The 22,216-nt window shown below is 38.5% G+C and overlaps 6 protein-coding genes and 1 long non-coding RNA gene across 15 annotated transcripts in view; 6 read left to right on the top strand and 1 right to left on the bottom strand.

Moving 5' to 3' along the window:
- Positions 1 to 66: 66 nt before the first annotated feature.
- Positions 67 to 1,828, top strand: LOC111788986. Of its 2 annotated transcripts, none has more exons than XM_023669598.1 (4): positions 67 to 514; positions 607 to 677; positions 900 to 963; positions 1,481 to 1,828. In XM_023669598.1, exons 1-4 carry the CDS (start codon positions 412 to 414, stop codon positions 1,624 to 1,626), a joined length of 384 nt encoding a protein of 127 aa, XP_023525366.1. In that variant the 5' UTR covers positions 67 to 411; the 3' UTR covers positions 1,627 to 1,828. The 2 variants fall into 2 exon arrangements, with proteins under 2 accessions (XP_023525366.1, XP_023525374.1); XM_023669606.1 differs by lacking the exon at positions 1,481 to 1,828 and adding an exon at positions 1,043 to 1,472.
- Positions 1,829 to 2,178: 350 nt separating this feature from the next.
- LOC111790168 lies at positions 2,179 to 5,590 on the top strand. Its single transcript, XM_023671042.1, has 6 exons — positions 2,179 to 2,618; positions 2,716 to 2,819; positions 3,829 to 3,926; positions 4,375 to 4,592; positions 5,077 to 5,126; positions 5,221 to 5,590. Exons 1-6 carry the CDS (start codon positions 2,249 to 2,251, stop codon positions 5,260 to 5,262), a joined length of 882 nt encoding a protein of 293 aa, XP_023526810.1. The 5' UTR covers positions 2,179 to 2,248; the 3' UTR covers positions 5,263 to 5,590.
- A 68-nt stretch (positions 5,591 to 5,658) lies between these two features.
- On the top strand, positions 5,659 to 9,906 carry LOC111808835 (protease 2; the record flags this gene model as incomplete). Its single annotated transcript, XM_023695037.1, has 11 exons — positions 5,659 to 6,053; positions 6,187 to 6,353; positions 6,455 to 6,674; positions 6,749 to 6,896; positions 6,979 to 7,185; positions 7,278 to 7,412; positions 7,503 to 7,631; positions 7,722 to 8,128; positions 8,211 to 8,427; positions 9,153 to 9,346; positions 9,460 to 9,906. Coding segments are annotated over 11 exons (2,430 nt in total), but the record flags the coding sequence as incomplete, so codon positions are not given.
- A 2,943-nt stretch (positions 9,907 to 12,849) lies between these two features.
- LOC111795586 (phosphatidylinositol 4-kinase gamma 5-like) lies at positions 12,850 to 16,605 on the top strand. Of its 3 annotated transcripts, XM_023678111.1 has the most exons (3): positions 12,850 to 13,205; positions 13,345 to 13,429; positions 13,969 to 16,605. In XM_023678111.1, exon 3 carries the CDS (start codon positions 14,254 to 14,256, stop codon positions 16,186 to 16,188), a length of 1,935 nt encoding a protein of 644 aa, XP_023533879.1. In that variant the 5' UTR covers positions 12,850 to 13,205; positions 13,345 to 13,429; positions 13,969 to 14,253; the 3' UTR covers positions 16,189 to 16,605. The 3 variants fall into 3 exon arrangements, with proteins under 3 accessions (XP_023533879.1, XP_023533870.1, XP_023533888.1); XM_023678102.1 differs by lacking the exon at positions 13,345 to 13,429; XM_023678120.1 differs by lacking the exons at positions 12,850 to 13,205; positions 13,345 to 13,429 and adding an exon at positions 13,436 to 13,526.
- A 401-nt stretch (positions 16,606 to 17,006) lies between these two features.
- Positions 17,007 to 19,424, top strand: LOC111791326. The gene is made up of 3 exons (XR_002814631.1): positions 17,007 to 17,075; positions 17,156 to 18,071; positions 19,343 to 19,424. It is a non-coding gene; the product is annotated as an uncharacterized LOC111791326 (long non-coding RNA).
- Positions 18,245 to 20,094, bottom strand: LOC111791309 (DNA-3-methyladenine glycosylase 1). Of its 2 annotated transcripts, XM_023672609.1 has the most exons (6): positions 19,994 to 20,094; positions 19,530 to 19,906; positions 19,373 to 19,430; positions 19,204 to 19,287; positions 18,979 to 19,120; positions 18,245 to 18,896 (listed from the first exon to the last, which is right to left on the bottom strand). In XM_023672609.1, exons 2-6 carry the CDS (start codon positions 19,903 to 19,905, stop codon positions 18,618 to 18,620), a joined length of 939 nt encoding a protein of 312 aa, XP_023528377.1. In that variant the 5' UTR covers position 19,906; positions 19,994 to 20,094; the 3' UTR covers positions 18,245 to 18,617. The 2 variants fall into 2 exon arrangements, with proteins under 2 accessions (XP_023528377.1, XP_023528370.1); XM_023672602.1 differs by lacking the exon at positions 19,994 to 20,094 and having other exon boundaries at positions 19,530 to 19,959.
- Positions 20,095 to 21,178: 1,084 nt separating this feature from the next.
- The window catches only part of LOC111798085 (putative pentatricopeptide repeat-containing protein At1g13630), a 4,521-nt gene continuing 3,483 nt past the window's right edge, over positions 21,179 to 22,216 (top strand). For all 5 annotated transcript variants that reach the window (XM_023681057.1, XM_023681074.1, XM_023681066.1 and 2 more), the window contains exon 1: positions 21,179 to 21,874. In XM_023681057.1, coding sequence (XP_023536825.1) covers positions 21,424 to 21,874 — 451 coding nt within the window. In that variant the 5' untranslated portion in view covers positions 21,179 to 21,423. The remainder of the gene's footprint in view (positions 21,875 to 22,216) is intronic.

The following is a 22,216-nucleotide window of genomic DNA, read 5'->3' as shown; positions in this document are numbered from 1 at the left end:
ATAAAAATGAAAAGGCTGCAGATCAACTTTGTTTTACTTGTTCTTAACCAGCATGGTGACTGTAAAAGGTCTCAGTCAGTTGGGTTGCGCCCTTATTGGCTTGCCCGAGTGTTTTCATGCTTTAGCTAGACCAAACACAACGTGAAAGAAAAATAAATTTCTTAGAAAGAAAAGCCTTTGGTTGGTGGAGTGGGAAAAACTTGTGGTGCTCAACACTGCTATAGAATAATATATAAACAAAAAAGTGACTGCGTATAGTGGTGACAAGAGTTACCTGAATTGTGTAAAGCCATCCTCCCCAAAAGTGAACAATAACATATTGTTTTCCTCTTTCTCTCTCTGTTTCTCTTTGTGTATTATATATATTTGTTTGGCCACACACATAGGCAGGAAGTCTTATACTCTTCAGATATGGGTTTGATACTCATGGCCATGCTTTGCTGTGTTTCTCTATTGATTCTCTCGGTACCTTTTGCTTCCTCGCATGCTCTTGACCAGTCTTCTCCCTTGCAAGGTGTGTATACTCAGTCATGTCTCTCTCCTTCTTCTACACTTTGTTCTTTGTTCTTCTCTCTGAGAATAATGGAGTTATTTGTGATCTTGCAGTAACTGAAGCAGCAGTGCATTCTCCTCGTCTCGTTTTGTCAAGGAAGTTCAAAATGTTGGAAGAAGCGAAGGTTTGTTTGAGAATGCTTTTGAAATAAGTTATAAAAGAACATTACGAACATAATCATAGAGCCGGTTTGGAATGACTTTTCTAATTCGTAAAACGATTTTTGAACTAAGTTTTTCATTGTTAATGTCCAACTGTTCTAAACCATCTGGGCATTGTTCTATCTGTGTTCTTTCTCTGCTGTTGAAGTTGTGATATACATCACTGATGATTTTACTGGAAACAGGTTGTTGAAGCTCACGGATTCCAAGCTTCCAAACAAGAAGATGAGCTGAAGGAAAATGTTTCAGGTATGCAATTTCAAAGAAAACCCAAAAGTATGCAGGTTCTTAAATAACTCATTCCTGTCATATCTGTAAATCTTGCCAGTTCTTTGACTAAAAACTGCTGCAACATTGCTTCCTTGAAGATGGAAAATTTGTGGGCTTGCCATTTTTGAGTAACAATACATTAAATAAATGTACTTTCTTTTTCACATTTTTGATACATATCTTCACTTTCAGATATTTTTCCTGCCATTTTTGTTCTCAAATCACTTCCTGAATATCATTTGTTTTGATTAGTTGGCCTTTTACTTTAGTCATTCGTTCATCGTGTTCGTCCCATCAATAAGCGGTGTAATAAGTACATTTTAATTATCGTTCATTATGTTGTCATATCAATAAGCGGTCAGAGTTTGTAGATTGAATTTCTGTCTAAAATGAGTACATGTCAATTATCGTTCATCGTGTTGGAAGTGAATATTTGGTAATATTTTTTAATGAATGCATTTGAGATATGGTATTAATTTAATCGTCATATTTACAGGTCAGGCTTATAAAAGGGAGGAAAACAAAGGGAAGGGGAGAAAGTGGGGGAATGTGGACGACATGTCGTCGCGGTTTTTCACAATGGACTACGCTCACATAAAACGGCGCCGTCCCGTACATAACATGTCTCGCCAACGTCCTTGAAGTTATCTCAATTTCTAATCTAACCCCTTCATTTTTTTCCTTTTCCAATTTTAACCCAAGAAAATGAAGGATTTGCATTCTTACCCATATGTTATGGCCGACAAAATGGCAGACTAGTTTAGAGGCTTACTATAATTAAAATTATTAAATTAGAGGGACCCACTTGGAGGTCTGTGGATGTATGTAACTATCATTTCTCTATTAAACAATAGTTTAATTCAAAACATTATTTTAATGCTTCTTTTATTTAATTATATTTTATTTGAGCAAAAAAAAAAAAACATGTTTAATAATTTAGCGGGAAAATAAATGGGCCGAAGCCCAAAAAGGACAATCCGATTAATTAATCTAGCGGGAAAATAAATGGGCCGAAGCCCAGAAATGGAGAGTCCAAATAATTAAATTAGTAGGAAAATAAATGGGCCTAAGCCCATAAATGGAGGGTCCAAATCATTAAATTAGCAGGAATGTAAATGGGCCAAAGCCCAAAAATGGAGAATCCAAATAATTAATTTAGCGGAATAAAGGGTTGTAAATGTAAATAAAGCGTGTACCGGTAACGATAGTGGACGGAGCAGAGCAGAGAGAAACGAAGCAAGAAGAAGAAGAAGAAGAAGAGTCAATGGAGGATTTATGGAAGAGAGCGAGATCGTTCGCTGAAGAAGCGGCTAAGAAATCCCAGACCTTAACGTCGACCTCCACACTCTCCGAATTGGTCTCGGAAACTGCCAAAAAGTCCAAGGAGCTCGCCGCTGAGGCCTCCAAGACTGCTGATCTCATCAAAACGGTCGCCATCAAGCAGGCCGATCACCTCAAATCACTCAACGTCGCCGACATTATTCCTCCTCAGCTTTCTTCCATTTCCATTCCCAATTTATCTGCTCCCTCGCCTCATTCTCAGTCCGAGCTTGAAAGGTTTTGCCTCAACGACGATCTGAGAGAATTTGTGAGTGGCTTCACTCCAACTACTTTCCAGAACTTTCCGATCCAAGGTAGGAGCAGTTTTGGTGAATGTGATGGTCAATTTTTGGATTGGTAATTATTCTATATGCGTAATTGATGCGGATTGTTTTTTTATGATTAATGTAGACGAACCGGAAGCGTCTGACGTTGCGGTTACAGCCTCGAATGTGCGCAAGGATCTGACGGAATGGCAAGAACAGCATGCAACGTTGGTTCTCACCAATGTCAAGGTGAAATAAAAAAGTTTCATATCCTCGTAATATTAGTTAAACTCAATCAAATCATGTAGCATCTGGCTAGAATTTCTTGTTTCTAGTGATTTGTTTCTTTGGTTTCCAATTGTTTATCATTCTGGGGATATTGCGCTGTTCCCTTTCAAATAAAACTACATTTTTTAGATAATTGAAAAACATACGGTTGAATACGGTGGGAACCAAGCCGAGTCCTTCAATTCAACTAAATCACGATTCGGCTGAAAACTTGGTTTTTATTTTCTGTCCATTGCTTTTCTAAATTTATATTTGATTTTTCTGGTTCTAAACCTCATTTGCATCATTGCAAATATCTTCGTCCGAAATAAAATTCACTCTTGCTACTTTCAAAAGCTATTGTTGAATATGCTTTTCAAAATCAAAAGTCTGGCGTCCAGCCTTTTCTGTATATTTAATTTGTGGTGGTGCCTCGCACATGCTAAGTAGAGATGGATCTCATCCTCTTAAACGAGAACTTGTGCGACAAGCAAGAATTGTGAAGAGGCATATGGGAGAAAGAACCGTTCTTATGTTAAACAATGGAAACACCACAACTTGTTGCCTTTTCACTTTGGTGGTCTTCATTTCTCCCTTGTGAAATGATGAATTGGACTGATACAATTGCTTAATGCTTGTTCCTTTCATATCAATCGGTTAACGGGTACCAAGTGGCCTTGTCTTAAGATATTTGTTAGTGTTTGGAAATCCAATTCTTGCCTGTGGTAATGCCGAAAGCTTGAGAGATTATTTCAAGAATTTTAGTTACTGTTGATCCTAGATGATGCAGAAATGTTACCCCGGACCCAGATGAACACATAAATTTTAGCTGCACTTGATTCATCTGTCAGTTTAGAGTTGTTAGCTTTTGTCCAGGTTCATCAGCAACAGTAGATCGTCGAATTCATTTTAGCTGGATAGTCATAATTGAATCGTATTTTCATCCAAATACAATTTAAAAAAACGCCCTTATTTCTGATTTCTTTTGCAGGAAATTTCAAGATTAAGATATGAACTATGTCCGAGAATTATGAAAGAAAGGATATTCTGGAGGATATATTTTACACTTGTTAGCAGTCATGTTGCTCCGTAAGTTGCATTTCTTTTAATTGAAGCTCCTTCCGCCTAATCTTAAGATCAATCTTGAATGCTTCGTTGTTTCTTATTGAAGAAATATGCCACCACATGCTAAGCATCTAATACAGTGTTTCTATCATGTTGAGAAATTTAATTGTCGACTTCATCACTATGGAAGATAGTTTCTACCAAACCCTGTTGTTGTATGCACCAATTTGGCTTACATATATAATACAAGGTTTTTTGTTTAGAAAAAACACGTGATTAATACATTTGAAGGTATAAGAATTTTAGGAATCATGAAAGTTGTACTACGGTGGTATAGCCTGACATAATATACCATATAGAATAAGTATCACACTGACAATTAAATTGTTGTCAGGTTGCTGCATCTAATTTCATTTTCTTAACTTATCATCAAATGATTCTGGTTTACACCCTCAATGGTTAAAATATACAGATACGAGAAGAAATACATGGAAGAGATTAAGCTGAAATCTGAAGAACAACGAAAAGCTGATGATGAAGCCAAGCAAACTCCGTCGGTTGGAGCCTCTGAAAAAGTTGAAGAGGCGGAAAAGAACCTGAAGGGTACAGCTTCCAAACCGTCGTCTGCTGATCAAGACTTGGATACTTTTCTTTTGGGAGATCTTGAAGACAGTGACGCAGGAGGTGCAGGTAAATTTAAATCCTCTCGAGAAGGGGGGCACCCCAGACTCTAGACTTTCTTTTTTCTTCAATGGATCGTAGCAAAGTCTATTAAGGAAAAAACTCCTCCTCCTTTCTTTAGAAAGGCAGTCTCGAGAAGGTGGCACAAGAGGACCTGACAACCTCTTTCAGGTTGATCCTCCTCTGAGCCGAAGCCCCTTATATTACCTTCCCCCGAATCCGATTCATTTGACGATTTAACTAGTTTCGGTCTACACGCTACTCTCCTTGGGGTCTTCCATCAGCAAAATTCTTACCCCAGAATCCAGTTTAGTCTCATGGTGGGGACCTTTTAAAAATTACCATACTTAAGTAAATGGATGCACTTGTCAACTGCTAAAATACAGAATGGGCGAAAACTAATTCCTGTCCTCTTAAAATGGCCGCCAAACTACGCTCTAACAGCCGGCCCCTTCTGAACTTATATTTATGTTGGTTGTCATTTCTTTTCCAGATGATGGTGACGAAAGCTTCGATGATGACTTCGACAAGATTGAAAACTCGGTCAGTTTATGCTTCCCTTTTGGTCTTCCCACATAGTCACACTATGCCAGCTCCCAATTTTAAACTAATCTGCAAACTTCATGGCTGCATACAGGATGTCGAAGAAGAAAATTCCAAGGCAAAAGCCACAAGTTAGAACATAAAGCACAACAAGGAGAAGATGCAACAGGGAAGATGGGGTTTTTAATAGGATCATGGCTTGGCTTCCATGACAAAAAGAACGGGCTGTTGAGAAGAAATTCGTGGTGAAATACTAAACGAGAAAGTGTATTACAGGTTGTTTCATTCCCAAAAACGAGAAAGGAAGAAGAAGAAGATTGTTGTTTCTAAAAATATCATTAAATTCTATTCAATTGTATAAACAACACTGTCATTGGTTGATGGGGATGACTGGTTTTCCCTTGCTTGCAGTTTATACAGAATTTACAGATCAATTCTATTTTAAAGTTGAGTGATTTTTCAAACAAATCTTCCAAATTTTGGTTTTTTGTTTTTTGGGTATCTGCACAACATTATATATGAATGCAATATTATTGCTGCGCCGCCATTTTCAATCACCATGGCTCTTAAATCCCTGCTAAAACCCAAATGCTTCACTAGAAAAGCCATCCTTTCTTCCTCCATAGCGTCTTCTTCGTTATTCTCCTCTCTCTGCAAAGAACGTATCTTCTCACTGCCTTCCGAATCCCCACCTGCTGCTAAAAAAGTTCCTTTCACTCACTCAGTTCATGGCATTACGCTACAAGATCCCTACCACTGGATGGCCAACACCGCCGACCCTGATCTCGCCGACTTCCTCCGTCGAGAAAACTTGTATGCCGATGCTTTCATGGCCGACACTCAGATTCTGCAGCGGCGGCTCTTCTCCGAGATGACGAGTCGAATACCCACCAAGGTTTCCACTCCTCCTGAGCCTTGGGGACCCTGGTCTGCCCTTTCTCCTCCCTCGAAATGTGTTTCTTTTTATTTGGTTTCGCAATGCCTCTTAGCGTTTTCATTGCGTTAAGTCTCTTGATGGTCGGCCATGGTTGAACCTAAATGTATCGTTCCACCTGATCAGGTTTTACTACCAATACATCCCGGAGGGGAAGGAATACCCAGTTCTATGCCGCAGGTTACAGAACGAGAAAACCAATTGGTTAAAGAAACTTACCCAATTTGCTAAAGGAAATTCTGGGAAGCAGGAGGAAGTTTTACTTGATTGGAATGAAATTGCTAAACAATATGGTAAGTTTTGTTCATCCAGTTAATTTTCATTTTCATTCATACTTAGCTATCAGAATTATGACATTTCCTTAAATTTTACGATGAGTTGCTCATATTTGCAGGCTATGTTCATGTGGGAACTTGTCGTGTTTCACCAGACCACAACTTTCTAGCATACACAGTTGATATTACAGGCAGTGAACACTTCATGCTTCAGATTAAAGACCTGAGAAGTGGACTGATGATTCCCAAGTTACAGGAGGGAGTTGTAAGTTTGGCTTGGGCGGAAGAAGGCAGGACACTTTTCTACACACAAGCAGATGAGAATCAGAGGCCTTACAGGCAAATTTCTCTCATCATTCTTAACCTTCTTTTCAAGAACTTCATTTACCTAACATTTACCTGACATTCGACAGGGTTTTCTCCACAAAACTTGGATTCAGCGACACCGAAGAAGATGTCTTGGTGTTTGTTGAAAATGATCCCAACTATTGTGTCGACATAACGAGTACGAAAGATGGGAAGTTCATAACCGTGAATTCGAACTCGAGGACTTCTTCTGAGGAAGGTTCCCTTTTTTCAAGAAGATCTTAATTAAGCCAGCTTTAGACTTTTATTCTGAAACTTTACTGGTTTGTCAACCCAGGTTTATATTATAGATGCTAACAACTCGTTAAGCGGTTTGCAAAGAATACACAAACGCATTCCGGGTATTCAATACTTTCTGGAACATCATCGTGGTTTCTTTTATATCCTAACAAATGCTCCTCTTGAAAAGAAAGGGGATTGTTCGAAGGAAGATTATTACGTAGCTCAATGTCGAGTTGAAGATATCAAGTCAGCAAATTGGCAGGTTACTTTTATGCTCGACTTGTACCACATATGATATCAGCGCCACACCCCTTTATTTATCGTTGTTTTGCTCGTCACGTGTGTATATTTTAGGATACCGTCCTTCAAAGCGAAGATTTCAGTATACAGGACATGGACGTTTTTAGTGGACATCTTGTGCTTTTTGTCAATAAGAATGGTGTTCCAATGTTATGTTCAATCAATTTGCCTTTAGATGCTAATCATAAGGTATTGTGTTTGTCTTTCTTGGCTTGTTCTATTGCTAAATAAGCTGTATAACAAATTTTATATATCATCTCATATCTACTTGTTCTGTAGCATCGTTTGGAGATCGAGAAACTCGACCCATGGTTTTTCCCTCTTCCCTCAAACTCCTGCAGCGTAGCTCCAGGATCGAACCATGACTTCACGAGCTCGTTATACCGTGTGGTGCTTTCGTCTCCAGTGGTATTACTTTATAATCTTACATTCATGCATATTCATAGAATCTCTTAGCATGTACTTACTGAAGTTTCTGTCATCTCTTGGAACTACCAGATGCCTGATTTGATTGTTGATTATGATATGTCTAAAAGGGTCTTCTCGATCATTCAACAAGAGGAAGTAGAAGTTAAGCATGATGTTAAACTTAAAACATATCAACCAGATGCGTCGGATATCGAGAAAGTTTCGCAAAACAAAAGAGAAAACTTCGAGACTCGTGAATCCGAAACTTGGAAGGACTTTTCTGATTCATACTGTTGTGAGAGGAAGGAAGTTATATCACATGATGGAATCAGAGTACCCTTGACCATATTGTATTCCCCTTCGACTTTTCAGAAAGGACGGTCACCCGGAGTTCTACAAGGGTATGGAGCATATGGTGAGGTTCTTGATAAAAGTTGGTGTCCTTCTCGCCTGAGTTTACTTGATCGTGGTTTCGTGCTGGCATTTGCAGATATCAGGTAGTTTTTATCGTTATAAACAGGTTTTTTGTTTCGTTTTCTTGCATTGAAGCTTAGTTTAGAACCTTGATTGGGTGTGCAGGGGAGGTGGTGGTGGTGATTCTTCATGGCATAGATGTGGGAGTGGGCTTGAGAAACAAAACTCAATACAAGACTTTATCTTTTGTGCGAATTTTCTCATTGATAATGGCTATGTTCATAAGGATCGGCTGGGTTCCATTGGATACAGTGCAGGAGGCCTGCTTGTTGGAGCTGCTATCAACATGCATCCTGACCTGTTTGGAGCAGCCATTTTGAAGGTTAGTTTGAGCCATACACTTGCTTACTCATTGGTCTTCACATCTTGTAAAGTAGATAGGAAATGCATCTTGAAAGACCATCACTAATGTCTTCTCTCTTTGATACTACACTGCAATATCAGGCCTCTCTAATGACATTACCATAATAGCCCAAACCCACCGCTAGTAGATATTGTTCACTTTGGCCTGTTACGTAGCGTCGTCAGTCTCACGGTGTTAAAAATACATCTGTTAGGGAGAGGCTTTAAAACGCCTCTGTTAGAGGCCCAACGTTCTCGCTGGCACACTGCCCAGTGTCTGGCTCTGATACCATTTGTAATAGCCCAAGTCCACCGCTAGCAGATATTGTCCTCTTTAAGCTTTCCTTTCAAGGTTTTAAAACACGTCTACTAGACAGATGTTACCACACCCTTGTAAGGAATGTTTTATTCCCCTCTCCATTCGAGGTGGGATCTCACAACAGGAAGCCCAAAAAGGAAAACCCAAAGAGGACAATATCTGTTAATGGTGGGCTTGGGTTGTTACAAATGATATCAGAGCCAGTCACCGGACGGTGGACGGTGCGAGGCACTGGTCCGAGTAGGGCTAGACCCTCTCCATAGTAGACGCATTTTAAAACCTTGAGAGGAAACCCAAAAGTACAATATTTGCTAGCAGTGAGCTTGTTCTGCTGTTATTGTCATATATTTAGTTATGGCGAATAAAGTTTTGGTAATATTTTTCAGGTTCCGTTTCTCGACATATGTAACACGCTACTAGATCCCAGTTTACCACTCACCATTCTCGACTATGAAGAATTCGGAAACCCAGAGATAGCAATGCAGTTTGAGTCTATCTTGAGCTACTCTCCTTACGACAATATCTCTAAGGGAAGTTGTTATCCTCCAATGCTTGTCACAGCCTCATTCCGTGATGCAAGGTAAATTCTTTTCTCCTTTCAACTGCTTACACTGTTATCACATTTGCATATTTATTTGTTCATGCTTCGATTCCGATAAACATATGCTGGAAACTGTTGAACTTCATCCTCAGGGTTGGAGTATGGGAAGCTGCCAAATGGGTGGCAAAAATCCGAGACACGACATGCTGTCGTTGTTCGACTTCTGCAATTTTGAAGACCAATATGGTTGGAGGACACTTTGGTGAAGGTGGTCTCTATGGTGGATGTGAAGAGACAGCTTACGACTACGCTTTTCTCATCAAAGTCCTCGGAACTTCGGACCGGGATTCAACTTTTTCGTAACGGTAAGGAACGAGGAACCCCTACTGTCTATTCATTGATTCTTCCGTAGATATATAAACTCTGGCATCCAAATACTTCTGATACGCTTTTCTGTGTAGAACACGTTGATGTTGTAGTCCGTCCTCCTCATAAAGTGCCAATTTTTCAGTTTTGGACTTGTAAATTGACCTCTAGGTAGAAAAGGACATTTTTCAGTTCAAGTTCATTGCTAGCAAAGATTGTCTTCTTTAGGTTTCCCTTTAAGGTTTTAAAATTCTTCGTTCCCCTCTCTATCCGATTGTGGGATCTCACAATCCACCTTCACCGGAGCCCAACATCCTTCCTGACATACAGCCCGATGTCTAACTCTAATACCATTTGTAACAACGGTAGCTTACTGCTAGCAGATATTAGTCTCTTTGGACTTTCTTTTTTAAGCTTCTTTTGAAGTTTTAAAATGAGTCTATTAGGGAAAAGCTTCTTTCCCTTCGTAATGAATGTTTGGTTTCCTTCTTCAATTCTATATTTAAACTCGAGATTAATATTAGAAAAAAAAAATCTTTTTTTTTATCATAAACTTTGCTGGTTATATCAATTTTAATTATAAATTTTTAATTTTATTAATTTAAACCATAAACTTGGTTGATTACATCAATTTTAACCCTATTAACTTAAATAAATGTATCAATATATTCGCATAATATTTCTCTTTAATAGAGTACTTGTATGCCTAACTCGATAGTTAGTATTGGTTTCTTGTTCTTATTTTTTGTTGGTCTCGTGCATAATTTTTCCTCCATTTGTTGCAATGGGCACGCGCCTTTTATAATCGACTGAATCTTTGTCCCTATTTTTCTAGTATCGATGTTGCTTTCATATACCGTTAACAGGGTTGAAAAGGTATCTATTGGTGCCACTTTGTCCATTAACATATTTTTTCTTATTCTCACTTGCATTTTAGCCTAACTCAAACTTTTCACCATCGAAATCGACAGAAATATCATGGGCGCCACCGTCACTTTGATCTTCATCACATTTGTTATTGCTGGTTGTCAGAATTTAATGCAACTTATTGATAGTTTGAATTAATCAAGCTAATCAATTAATATTTGAAAAATATATTAGTTATGGAATAAATATTTTATTTTATTAGTTGGTATCTTGTGTTAAACTTTGTGAATATCAACGAATATGGTATCTTCAATCCCAATTTTATTTCTCATTCTTAACTCATTGTTTGGTTGAGTAATAATATTTTCAGATCTATTTACATTTTTTAGTGTTAGATATTGTGTCACTGGTAAGCTCAAGAGTTTATTTGTCTTCGTGTGAGTTCTACTCTCTAAAGTTGAATTTATAGTTTTCATGATGGTGATCACCGATGGAAAACGATTTATTTATTTATTTATAATTTTTTTAAAATAAGAACCCAAAGATATGCACATGTATATATGTATGTATATATATTTTTTTAATTGAAGAATTTAGATTTAAGAATTTCAGAAATGAAGGTTTGAAGGGAGAAACCCGTGAGCTAAGGTTGTCTTGTCCACGCCGGAGTTTGGAAGAATCAAAAGACACGTGGGAGGATAATACCAACACGTAGGACATAAAATTTTAGAAGGAATTACAAACAAGTAATATTGTCGTGTCGTGTAGTGTCGTGTATTGGCATTGGGCATCGTGCCATCCGGAAACAGCACGTGACTCGTTCATGCGTGGACGCTGACTCAGCTGCATCTCCATTTCCATTGGTCAAACTCTCCGACACTCTTAACCTCCACGTGCCCCTTCCATCCCTTTCTATCCTCAAGAAAATGTTCCCATCACACATTTATTCATTATCCATTTATATAATTAATCTATGAAATAAAATAATTTGACGAAATTGTTATCATTTTAAAATATATAAATATTAAATTATTACAAATTAAAATTCTACTTCAATAACCCAATTAAGGCTATTTCATTTTTTAATTAAAAAAAAAATAGAAATTGACAGGTGGGCTTGAACAGCCAGCTGGCATGCCAAATATAAAATGACAGTTTCTAAATTATAAAAAAGCCAACAAAATTATTATTATTATAATAAGAAAAAAGCAAAAGCAAAAGCAAAAGAAGGTTTGAAAAATAATAAAAGGCCATTTTGCAATCATATTCTCTCCAATTCTTTTGACGAAATTAATTTTAAAAAACCGCTTTTCATTCACTGTTTTGCTTATTCTTCCGGGGCTTTTTGGTAATTGTATCTATTATAAAATACTTTATTATATTACTTCATATATATATATATATATATATATTGTATATCTTTTTAATTTTTGTAATAGTCTTCTTTGTTCTTTATTGATTTGATTTGATTTGCTATGCCTTCCATCTTTTTATTTTATTTATACTTTATTTAGTTCTGATAATTTAATAAGATTTTTAAATGATTGTTCTTAGTGGAATGGAAGTAAGATGGGCCCTACTTCATAATTTTCAGTTGTATGGGGGTATATAAGTAAATTTACAATATATTCAAATAGAAATTTGAATTTTGAGCTCGAGAAAATGAATAATTTCATTGTCGTTTTATATTTAACTGTCTAATATAAATGGATGGTATTGGATGGTTAAAGTTTATAAAAAATTAATGACGAAAATAGACTTGAGTGTGGAGATATTAAGAAATTAATGTTTTTATGTTTTTAAATTCAAGTTCAGGAAAAAAAAATAGATGTTTTAAAAGTGGTAGAGAGGTTGGTGTTGATTTAAAGTGTAATAATTTATTTTATTTAACTAAAATAACCAAAGAAAAAGAAAAAAGGCAAAAAAAAAAAAGAAAAAAAAAAAAGAAGGACAATTTGGTAAATTCAATGGTCATTAAAATGGACGGTCAGATTGGGCAGGAAACTGGGTAGTACGCAGAACTAGAGATTCGAAGGCCCAAACTCAAAAAAAGAAAACCCGCCCTACCCAGTCGCTGATTACACCAGGTGTCCACCCTTCGACGGTGACCTTGCCACGCATTCACGAATATCTTGTCGCCACCTCAATGTCCCCTTCATCCGACGGTCCTTAATTCCAATACTCTCTTCATCCGACGGCTCTCCCACCCCTTCGAGAGTCTTCGAACCGTAAAGGGCAGAGAGAGAGTGGGTCGGCATCTAACCAGGGTTAGCTATTTTAACCAGGCTTCTCTCACTCGAGTTAAAGAACATTCCAAGAAGACGAATTTCTGTGAAGCGCAACAGAGAGAACGGAGAATAAAAGGAGAAACAAAAGCGAGGGAAAGGAAGGAGAAACTGCGAACGGATTTTTGTCTGAATTTTTTGTTTTTTTTATAGCTTTTCGTTCATTACGACGACAACTATCATCACTTAGCTCCGACGATTGTTTGATGCCATTTTCTTGGATTTGATTTGATTTGATTCGATTCGATTTGATTCATTGAAGCCTTCTCATTCTCTGTTTTTTGCAAAGTTCTTGCCGCATCGATTCACGGATAGCGACGATTTTAGTGGTGAATCTGATTCGTTCTTGTATCGGATCTTGAAAGATCTATATAGTTCTGGTGAGTTCTTTCTTCGATTTTGTTATTCTCACCGAGTAATGTTTGTTTTTTTTTTTTTTAGTATGAGTTAAATGAATGATGCCTTTTTTTCTCTCTCTTTTACTTGCTTCTCATTGTTGAATTTCATTTCTCTGATCAGTCTCCACTCCAGAACGTCGTATTGAGCTTTGGTCTCTTTTGGATATTCTCTCCTGCCCCGAGGAGAGGGGGGAGGGGGGGAGAAGGTGCACCTTTCACAGATTTCGTTTAACTGTTGAGATTTGTTCTTGTCCGCGAATGAGGATTTCGTTCCGATCATTTGTTTGATTTCATGATGATGTGGTTAGAGAAAAGATCCTTCTTCTTCCTCGTTCTTTATGTCAGGAAGAACCTATCGTTGAAATTTTGTTCCCGGGCCCTTGTAGTTTTACTTTAATAGAGAACTGTTCGCCCTTTCTTTTGCCAACTCTGGACGACGTATGAGTTAATCGAAGAATGTGTAGTTAATTCTAGCGGGCTTCTGCAAATATTGATATTTTGATCTTACAACGAATTTGGTTTCTTATGGAAAAGGACCGTAAATAATGCATCAGTTTGGGTTCTTGATGCTTGCATCTTTTTATCAAATCTCATTCCCAGCTCGAGGGTTGGGATTCTTAATTGTCGAGTCTAGTCAAATTCATCTTTTCTTTGGACTCTCTTCCAATTGAAGTTAATTCTGTATCAATATTCTTGCTTCTTCTGGTCAAGTGTTGATTTTGTTTTCTTTGTTATATTTCTGCAGACTATCTGGTACTGTGAATCTGGCGAGATGAATCTGTAGATACAGTGTTCGGCTGCATCCTTTTGTCTGTGGTGTGTTTTCGGTCTCGGAGTATTGTTTCTTTGAGAACGATGGCAAGGATTGAGGCTTCTCCTATCTATTAATGATTATTCGAGGTCCTAGACTCTGGTTTTGTTCAACCATCATTCTGTTTTGGGTTGGGCGCCTTCTTGGGAGGGATTCATTTCTCTTCCTTGACCATCTCGGTCATTTGGCTGCAAACACGTCCTTTTCCTTCATTATTTAATGTCACGGAAGTTGGACAGTCCAGTTCAGACTCAAATGGCAGTTGCAGCACTCAAGAGCCCACTCAGCAGGGCTTACCGCTCAAAAAATGGAATGGAAGAAAAACAGCCAGTTGGAAGGAGACAAGTTTTTGTGCAAACTGATACGGGATGTGTCCTGGGAATGGAATTAGATCGTAGTGACAATGCTCATACGGTGAAAAGGAGGTTGCAGCTTGCCCTCAATATTCCCACAGAGGAGAGCTCCCTAACATTTGGGGATGTGATACTGAAGAATGATCTTAGTGCCATTCGAAATGATTCTCCTCTTCTCCTCACGAGAAATCTGTTGCACAGAAGTTCATCTACTCCATGTCTCTCGCCCACTGGGAAGGATCTCCGTCTTAGGGACCAGAGTGGACCTATTGAGATATTAGGGCATCCAGATCATTTTGCTGGCACGAGACGGTTAGTCAAAGAGATTGTGAAAGGTATAAAGTTGGGTATTGATCCGATTCCTGTTCATGGTGGGCTTGGTGGTGCGTACTATTTTAGGAACGGGAAAGGTGAAAGTGTCGCAATTGTGAAGCCTACTGATGAAGAACCTTTTGCACCAAATAATCCAAAAGGTTTTGTTGGAAAAGCTCTTGGACAACCTGGATTTAAGCGCTCTGTGCGTGTTGGGGAGACTGGATTCAGAGAAGTTGCAGCTTATCTTCTTGACTACGAACATTTTGCAAACGTGCCTCCGACAGCCTTAGTGAAGATCACTCACTCAATCTTCAATGTAAATGATTGGGTGAATGGTAACAAGCCTCAGGCTCACAAGAAAAAGGCAGTTAGTAAAATTGCTTCCTTCCAACAATTCATTCCACATGATTTTGATGCCAGTGATCATGGGACTTCTAGTTTCCCTGTCGCGGCTGTTCATCGTATAGGTATTTTAGATATTAGGATTTTTAATACGGATAGGCATGCTGGGAATCTCTTAGTTCGGAAACTTGACGGAATAGGAAGTTTTGGACAAGTGGAGCTTATTCCTATAGATCACGGTCTTTGTTTGCCGGAAACTTTAGAGGATCCGTACTTTGAGTGGATTCATTGGCCTCAAGCGTCAATCCCATTTTCAGATGATGAGCTCAAGTATATTGAAAATCTTGATCCGATAAAAGACTGTGAAATGCTTAGGATGGAGCTACCCATGATCCGTGAAGCTTGTCTTCGGGTTTTGGTACTGTGTACAATTTTTCTGAAGGAAGCTGCTGCTTCTGGTCTCTGTCTTGCTGAGATTGGTGAGATGATGAGCAGAGAATTTCGTAGTGGAGAGGAGGAACCCAGTGAACTTGAGCTAGTATGTCTTGAGGCTAGGCAGATGATAGCAGAGAGGGAGTTCTCTTCTCCAATATATGAGTGGGGCAGTGAGGATTTCCAGTTTGACTTAGACTGTGAGGATGGAGAATTAGACTATAACTCAAGTATGGCAGCGGATCAGTGTTTGGGCTGGTCACATTACCAGCTTGGTGGACTTGGAGGCCTGCATGGACGCAATCCACTCTCGAAATTGGAGGAAAGCATTGAGGAGGGGGGAGAAGATAGTGGAGGGGAGGAGCTAGGAGAAACAGGCATCTTTCCACCTTCTGAACCCATTTCTGTGTCAAAGCTTTCTATGTCTCTCAAGAATACCGTACTGGGCAATAAGAACCAGAAAAACCAAAAGTACCAGGTCACAAAACCTGAGTTTGGATATATTACCAACACATCTGCAGGGCACAGGAGTGCAAACGAGCAGTTTCCTCCAAGTGTCAGTTTTGTAAAGCTTGGAGATATGAACGAGGAAGACTGGTCGCTGTTCCTGGATAAATTTCCAGAGCTCCTTCGCCCAGCATTTGCCAAACGCAAATCTGCAGCTCTCGGGCCGAGGCAGAGGCAGAGACTTGGTACTTCTTGCCAGTTTTGAGACGACGATGTTCAGTGCGTTGCTGTGATGATAGAGCCATTATAGATTAAATCATAGCATTAGAATTATGGAAGTTATGGACGACTCAGTATTAGGATTGGCTTGCATTATGGGTTTTAAGCCTCCACATAGGGCTCATGTTGGAGCTCAGTAAGAGGAAGTTGCTGTATATATTCTTCTCATCAGCGGAGTAGAATTGTTTGTATTCCTTGGTATTTCCCTCCTGCCCTCTTCTTCTTCCCCTTTTGACTTGTGAACTTGTTTGATAAATAAATTGTATGCAAACTTAAAACCCTGAAAGAGGTGCAATGTAAATAGGGTACTTTATGTTCTGTACCTTGCTTTAACTTCATTCTTATATTCTTTTTCCTTCAGCCAGATGCTGTGTGCCAATATGATGCCCTATTTCTTTTTTGTTGACCCGAATTTCTTGTAGACTTCTTAATTACTAAAATATATTTTGTGGACAGTCTGATAACCTCTGGACTTTCTGGTTGTATCGCCTCTCTTTTCTTATTAATACAGTAGGCCGCCGCCCGTAGGCTGTTCTTTTTTTGCTCTTTTGTGCCGTCGTGTCGGTTTTTTTTCCCTTTTTCTTTCAGTAATGTTCAACCCTTTGAGCCTGTATTATTCGATAAGGACAGGAGTCATCATGTTCTTTCTTGTATTAAGTATTAACTAGTGGAAAAATGATTAAAGCTATTTGTTATTGCATAAAAAGAAAGAAACAAAGTAGGGTCGCTATAATCAGTGAAGAAATTCCATTCATCGTTTGGGACCCATGGATGAATTATTAGATTCCAGTTGAGTTGAAATTCATCCTAATGGTGGATCTGTACAAGAACTTTGATCTTTTCTTCCACTGTTTTGCTCATTCTCTTTGTCAGGTACGTATGAACCGATCATACGATTATCGAACTTCTTGGATCATACGATTCATCAATCTAATGGTATCGTTTTGTATTAGTTTCTTTGTAGGTGGTGGAGAGCCTGCTCTGTTCTCGTTGGGTTTTCATTTTTTGGTGAGTACCATCTAAGAAACTTCAGACACTGCTTACTACTAGGATGTTTGGTGAGCATATGCAATTCAACAGTCGCTATTACTTGAACATAACCCGACCATTACTGGGATTAAGATGAGTTAATCAAGTAGTTAGGTTGAAGAATGGTGGAAGGGAAGGAAAAAGTGTGGATAGAGATTATAACAGGTGAAAGAACAGCTGAGGTGGAACAAGTTCTGGATTTGACCTGTTTTGTTTTTTCTTGGCAACCTGTCTTTTATTCTTTGGATGGTTTATAATCCAAGCTAAAATGATTCATTGATTGGGATGTAGGCGGATAGAGACAATTGTGGGGCTTGAATCCTATCTTCCTGTTTCCCTTGGAGAGAAGTTTAAGCAATCTCAAACACCAAAATGGTTGAAGGCTTCGCTATAATTCAGTGGATGACTTCGATAGAGTTTCACTGTATAACAGCTCAAGCTCACCGCTAGCAGATATTGTCTTTCTTGGGTCTTCCCTTTCGGCCTTCCCCTCAAAGTTTTTAGAACACGTTTGCTAGAGAAAGATTTCCACACCCTTACAAAAAATGTTTCGTTCTACTTTTCAACTAATATGTGGGATCTCACACATTGAGAGAATCCTTCGTAGCAGGATGACTTCGATAGAGTTTCAACTAATCTCAGTAAAAGATGTCTAACTATAATACTGCCTACATCTTATCATATAGCCTTTCAAATAAGATAAAGAACATATCAGTGATGTGGTAAAGCTTTTTTGGCCCAGCAGATGGGGGAGAAAGATGATCTATGGACTTGATTCTCAGCCAATTTGAAGGACCAGGCTTGGAGTGCTATCTCGAAACTCGATCGACATTTCTCGAGGTGAGGGACGATATAACGAGGTTTGTATTACATATTTGGATCTTATGAACTGTAACTAGACTGCAGTTTTCTATGGTCATGTCTGCTTTGATGAACTTAGTTGTATCATGAAGTTCTTCATGAACAAAGAACATTCTTGGTTCTTAATGTCTTAGGAAATGAGCTTGTTTAGAATGTATGAGAAAGCTCATAGATTAGCAATTTTGACCCAAGAGATCCACACCAAACATCTAAAATAATTAGTTATATATTAGAAGCATAAACAAATTAAATACACCAATCTTATTCTCCACCAGCTTCAGCTTGTCGATTACCATGGCTGCTCTGCAACTGTTGTAATGGTGAGCTCTGCACTTCTTGATATCAACTGATGAGTTGCTCAGTTGCAGAATTGGCCATTCTAACAGAAACTGATAAACAAAGAAGCAGAGAAGTTCCATCTTAGTTCCTCTCTCTTTCTCTATGCATAATTTTTTATATTGTTAACTTAATGCTCACAAAAGCAAAACAACCACAACTTTGAAGGGAAAGTAGGAAATGTTGAACTCAGATATGTCTCCATGGTCTTTCTGCAAGATTTACACATTCGCCATGCCGAAAACAGTCCACAAGATGATCGATCGTCAACCCTGCCGCCTGCATGAACGAATAGACGATCACTGGCCCAACAAACCGAAAACCGCGCTTCACCATGTCCTTGCTAATGGCTTCTGCTTTGGGACTCCTCAGGGGAACATTTCTTGGATATCTAAATCTGTTTATTGTTGGTTTGAAGTTCATATAGCTCCACATATAGTTACTGAACGACCCAAAATCTCTAGCTATCTGCAGTTGAATCAAAAAACCAGTTCTTGTTAATATACATTCTGTGAAAGAGTTGGTTAAAAAATGAGGTGATCTAGCTTGCCTTCAATATGCACTTGGCATTGTCTACTATGCACCTCACTCTGCTCTCCACCAGCATAATGGCCTTGTCAGATGCTATGTCTGCTATCTCTTTCTCCCCCATGTTGGCCACAGTACTTGCCTCAAATCCAGCAAAAGCTTCTCTATGACCAACCAGATGTGTATATATACATTAATCTTCTCATAGATGTTCATCCAAAGTACACATTGGATCAGAAACTATTACCTGAATAGTTCCCTTCTTTTCACAATTTCAGTCCAATTGTAGTCCATCAGCATCCCCGATAGAGCGAGTAGCTCGAAAAGTCGGCTGTATGGTAATTTTTCTCTGATGTCAACTCACAAATCTATAAACTGATATGCAGGATAAATGAAAAGCTACTTAGATCACCTACTTGTCGTCATACACCGGGACGCCCCAACACTCGTCGTGAAAGGATACATAGGCTTTATCTGCGTCGAGTACACGAGATAGAAACGTCAAGCATGAACTAGTCTAGCAATGTGGTGGAAAGTATTCTAAGTCCATATCAGAACTAAGTGTAATCTTACCACTGGTATGAGTGATCCAGTTGCATCTCCTGAGTTCCCCATCACCAAGTTCCTGACATTGTTGTTGGACACTCTTAGGCAATGGAGCTTCTCTTCTTTCAGGAGGGGGCGGCGGCGGCGGTGTAATCAAACGAATCGCATACGAAATCTTCTGATCGAGTTGGATCGAGGAGTCTGTAAGAGAAGAATCATTTGAATTTTGGGACAAAGACAATGAAAATGAAGATAAAGAGAGTGATGAAGTGGTTCTTTGAAGCCCAATTGGGTAAATCTTCTTAAGGTGTTTAGACAATATGTTTTGGCTTGTTCTATCTTTCTCTTTAGGACATGTTTGCCTCTCCAGAATTCGTCTTCTAACAGTGGCTTTGGATGACATACTGAACAATGAAGACAAGGCTTAATGGCACAATTTGAAACAAAACTGGATTCAGATTATAAAGTGTTTAATGTTTGAGTTGGCTTACCATATTTCCCACACTTACCATACTTGGTTGGTGAAATGTGAGCTTCAAAATTATGGATCACCATATTTGCTACTTAGTTTCCAAGCAAAAACCCCATACAAGTTCATAATATCTTCACTGTTTTATACTCGAAATCTCCTCAATTTTGGAGACAAATTAGTATAAAAGCTCCTCGTTTCTGTATGATTATAATCTTTGGTGTTTGGCAGTTGGGTTTTAACGACTGTTAGGCTCCATTGTGAGTAAAAGATGAGCTAAAAATGGACTGGAAATGGGAAAAATCCAAAACATAGAGAAGAAAAAAAGTTAAAACAGGCAATAATCCTGTTTTAGTTGTACTGTTTGTCTCAAAGCAAGTGTGAATGGGGCCATCAGGGCATGACATTCTTAGTTCCTACTCCTTTACCTTAAAGGTTGAGGCTTACCCATTGCCTGCATAGATTAAGATATGCCATCCATTACTTTTCTTGGGCCTTCCTTCTTCCATTATATGTATATATTGGTGCTTCATAGGGTCTAGCTTCCACTCTGCAAGCGTCGTTGTCAAGTTCTTAAATAACGTTTCGTTTCGGACATGTATTGGACGTAGAGCCTGTTTGAAATAACGGTTTTTAAAAAGTGTGTTCTACGTGAAAAGAAAAAGGTTTTCAACGTCTTAAACTAAATGTGAATTGAGTTACGAAACCTAATTCATGTTTCCACGTTAGAGAAAGAGCGGCGGAATTCGAGTTTTATTGGATAAATTAATGGGTTTGATTCTTAAACTTAGACTATGTTTTATAAACTAACCTATCACTTTTATTTTAAACAAAAAATTGAATAAATGACTCGAACAACCTAAACTAACTTAATCCAAAAAGCTTGTGGTTGGGTTGAAAAAATTTATAGCTCGAACAATTGAGTTTGATTAAAAAAATGTTATAACTGGAAACGTTTGAGTTTAATCTAAAAATATTATAACCTGACCCAATTTAACCCAATCCACGGACAGACACTCTTAAACTTATTTAAATTTTCAGTTATATTTTTTTTTTACCAAATATTTTAACTTTACCTAATATTTACCTGTAAATATATAAAATTTTAATAACTTAATTAGGCAAAAGCTAAGCCCCCAAATAAATTAAGTTTGAGGACTATAAAGTCATGCCAAATAAAACGGTGCGTTTATGCCCTTTGGGGGAAATTACACAAATCTGCTCGCGCTATCAATGGCCGAAAACGGCAGCAACCCAAAACCAGCAGTGGCTGCCGCCCTTCGGAATTGCCGCGAAACCCATCGGTTCGCTAAAACCCTAACTCCCTTTCCTTACCTCGTTTCATACTGCTTTCTGATCCCTCCAACTTATCCCTATCTTTGTTGCTTTTAATTTCACGTTGTCTTACACGAGAAATCGGCAGGGTTTCTTTCCAATCCTGCTCCCATTTCCATGCTTAGCCGTATTCATCAATGGAAGCCATTACATTTTTTGAGGAAATGCGGGATACTCGCTTCTTTTAGTTCTGTGATCCTTGCTAGGCCTTCAGTTTCTGCCGCCCGCCTCGAAGCGGAATCCGTCACTCCCTCCTTCGTTCTGGGCCAGAACGACCCAGTTCGTGAGATTCTTACGGGTTTAAATTCCTTTGGGTTTAGAGCGTATGTTGGTGGATGTAACTTTCGAACTGTAGTTTCTACTTTGAGTGAAACTGTAGTGGACGGCGTTCTTGAGAGTTTGAGTATTCAGAATCCTGATGTTGCTGTGGCATTTTTCTATTTGTTGAGAAATAAGTACGGATTTCGGCATTCTGGGTTCTCCCAGCTTGCCGTTTCTCATATTCTAGCGGGTAAAGGAAGATTCAAGGAGTTGCATTGCGTTATAAAGCAATTGGTTGAGGAGCAAGGTATCAGTTCTTGGCATCTCTTTCTTCATGATTGATTGGCTGATATTAGAGAAAAGCAGAGAAGTCGGGCATTCTCCTTCTTAACGCCTAGTGTGTATATTGGCTGAACTAAGAGATTCATGGTTATCATGATAATGTGCATACTTAAGAGTAAAAAAAAAAATGGTAGACTAATTCCCCACATTTTCTGCAGTTGAAAAGCACCGTGCTTTCTTTCATGCCTTCGCTGTTTCTTTGATGTATATATAAACCTCGTCTTTTAACGTACTTCTTTTAGACCATCCTTATTTTTCAGTTCATCAACCCCTTTTTTTTTTTTTTTTTTTTTTTTTTTTTTTTTTA

This window comes from Cucurbita pepo, chromosome LG01, assembly GCF_002806865.2.
Source record: "Cucurbita pepo subsp. pepo cultivar mu-cu-16 chromosome LG01, ASM280686v2, whole genome shotgun sequence".
Classification (NCBI taxonomy): Eukaryota; Viridiplantae; Streptophyta; class Magnoliopsida; order Cucurbitales; family Cucurbitaceae; genus Cucurbita; species Cucurbita pepo.
Note: the sequence above shows the minus strand (reverse complement) of the source record. Positions and strands in the feature narration are given on the sequence as shown.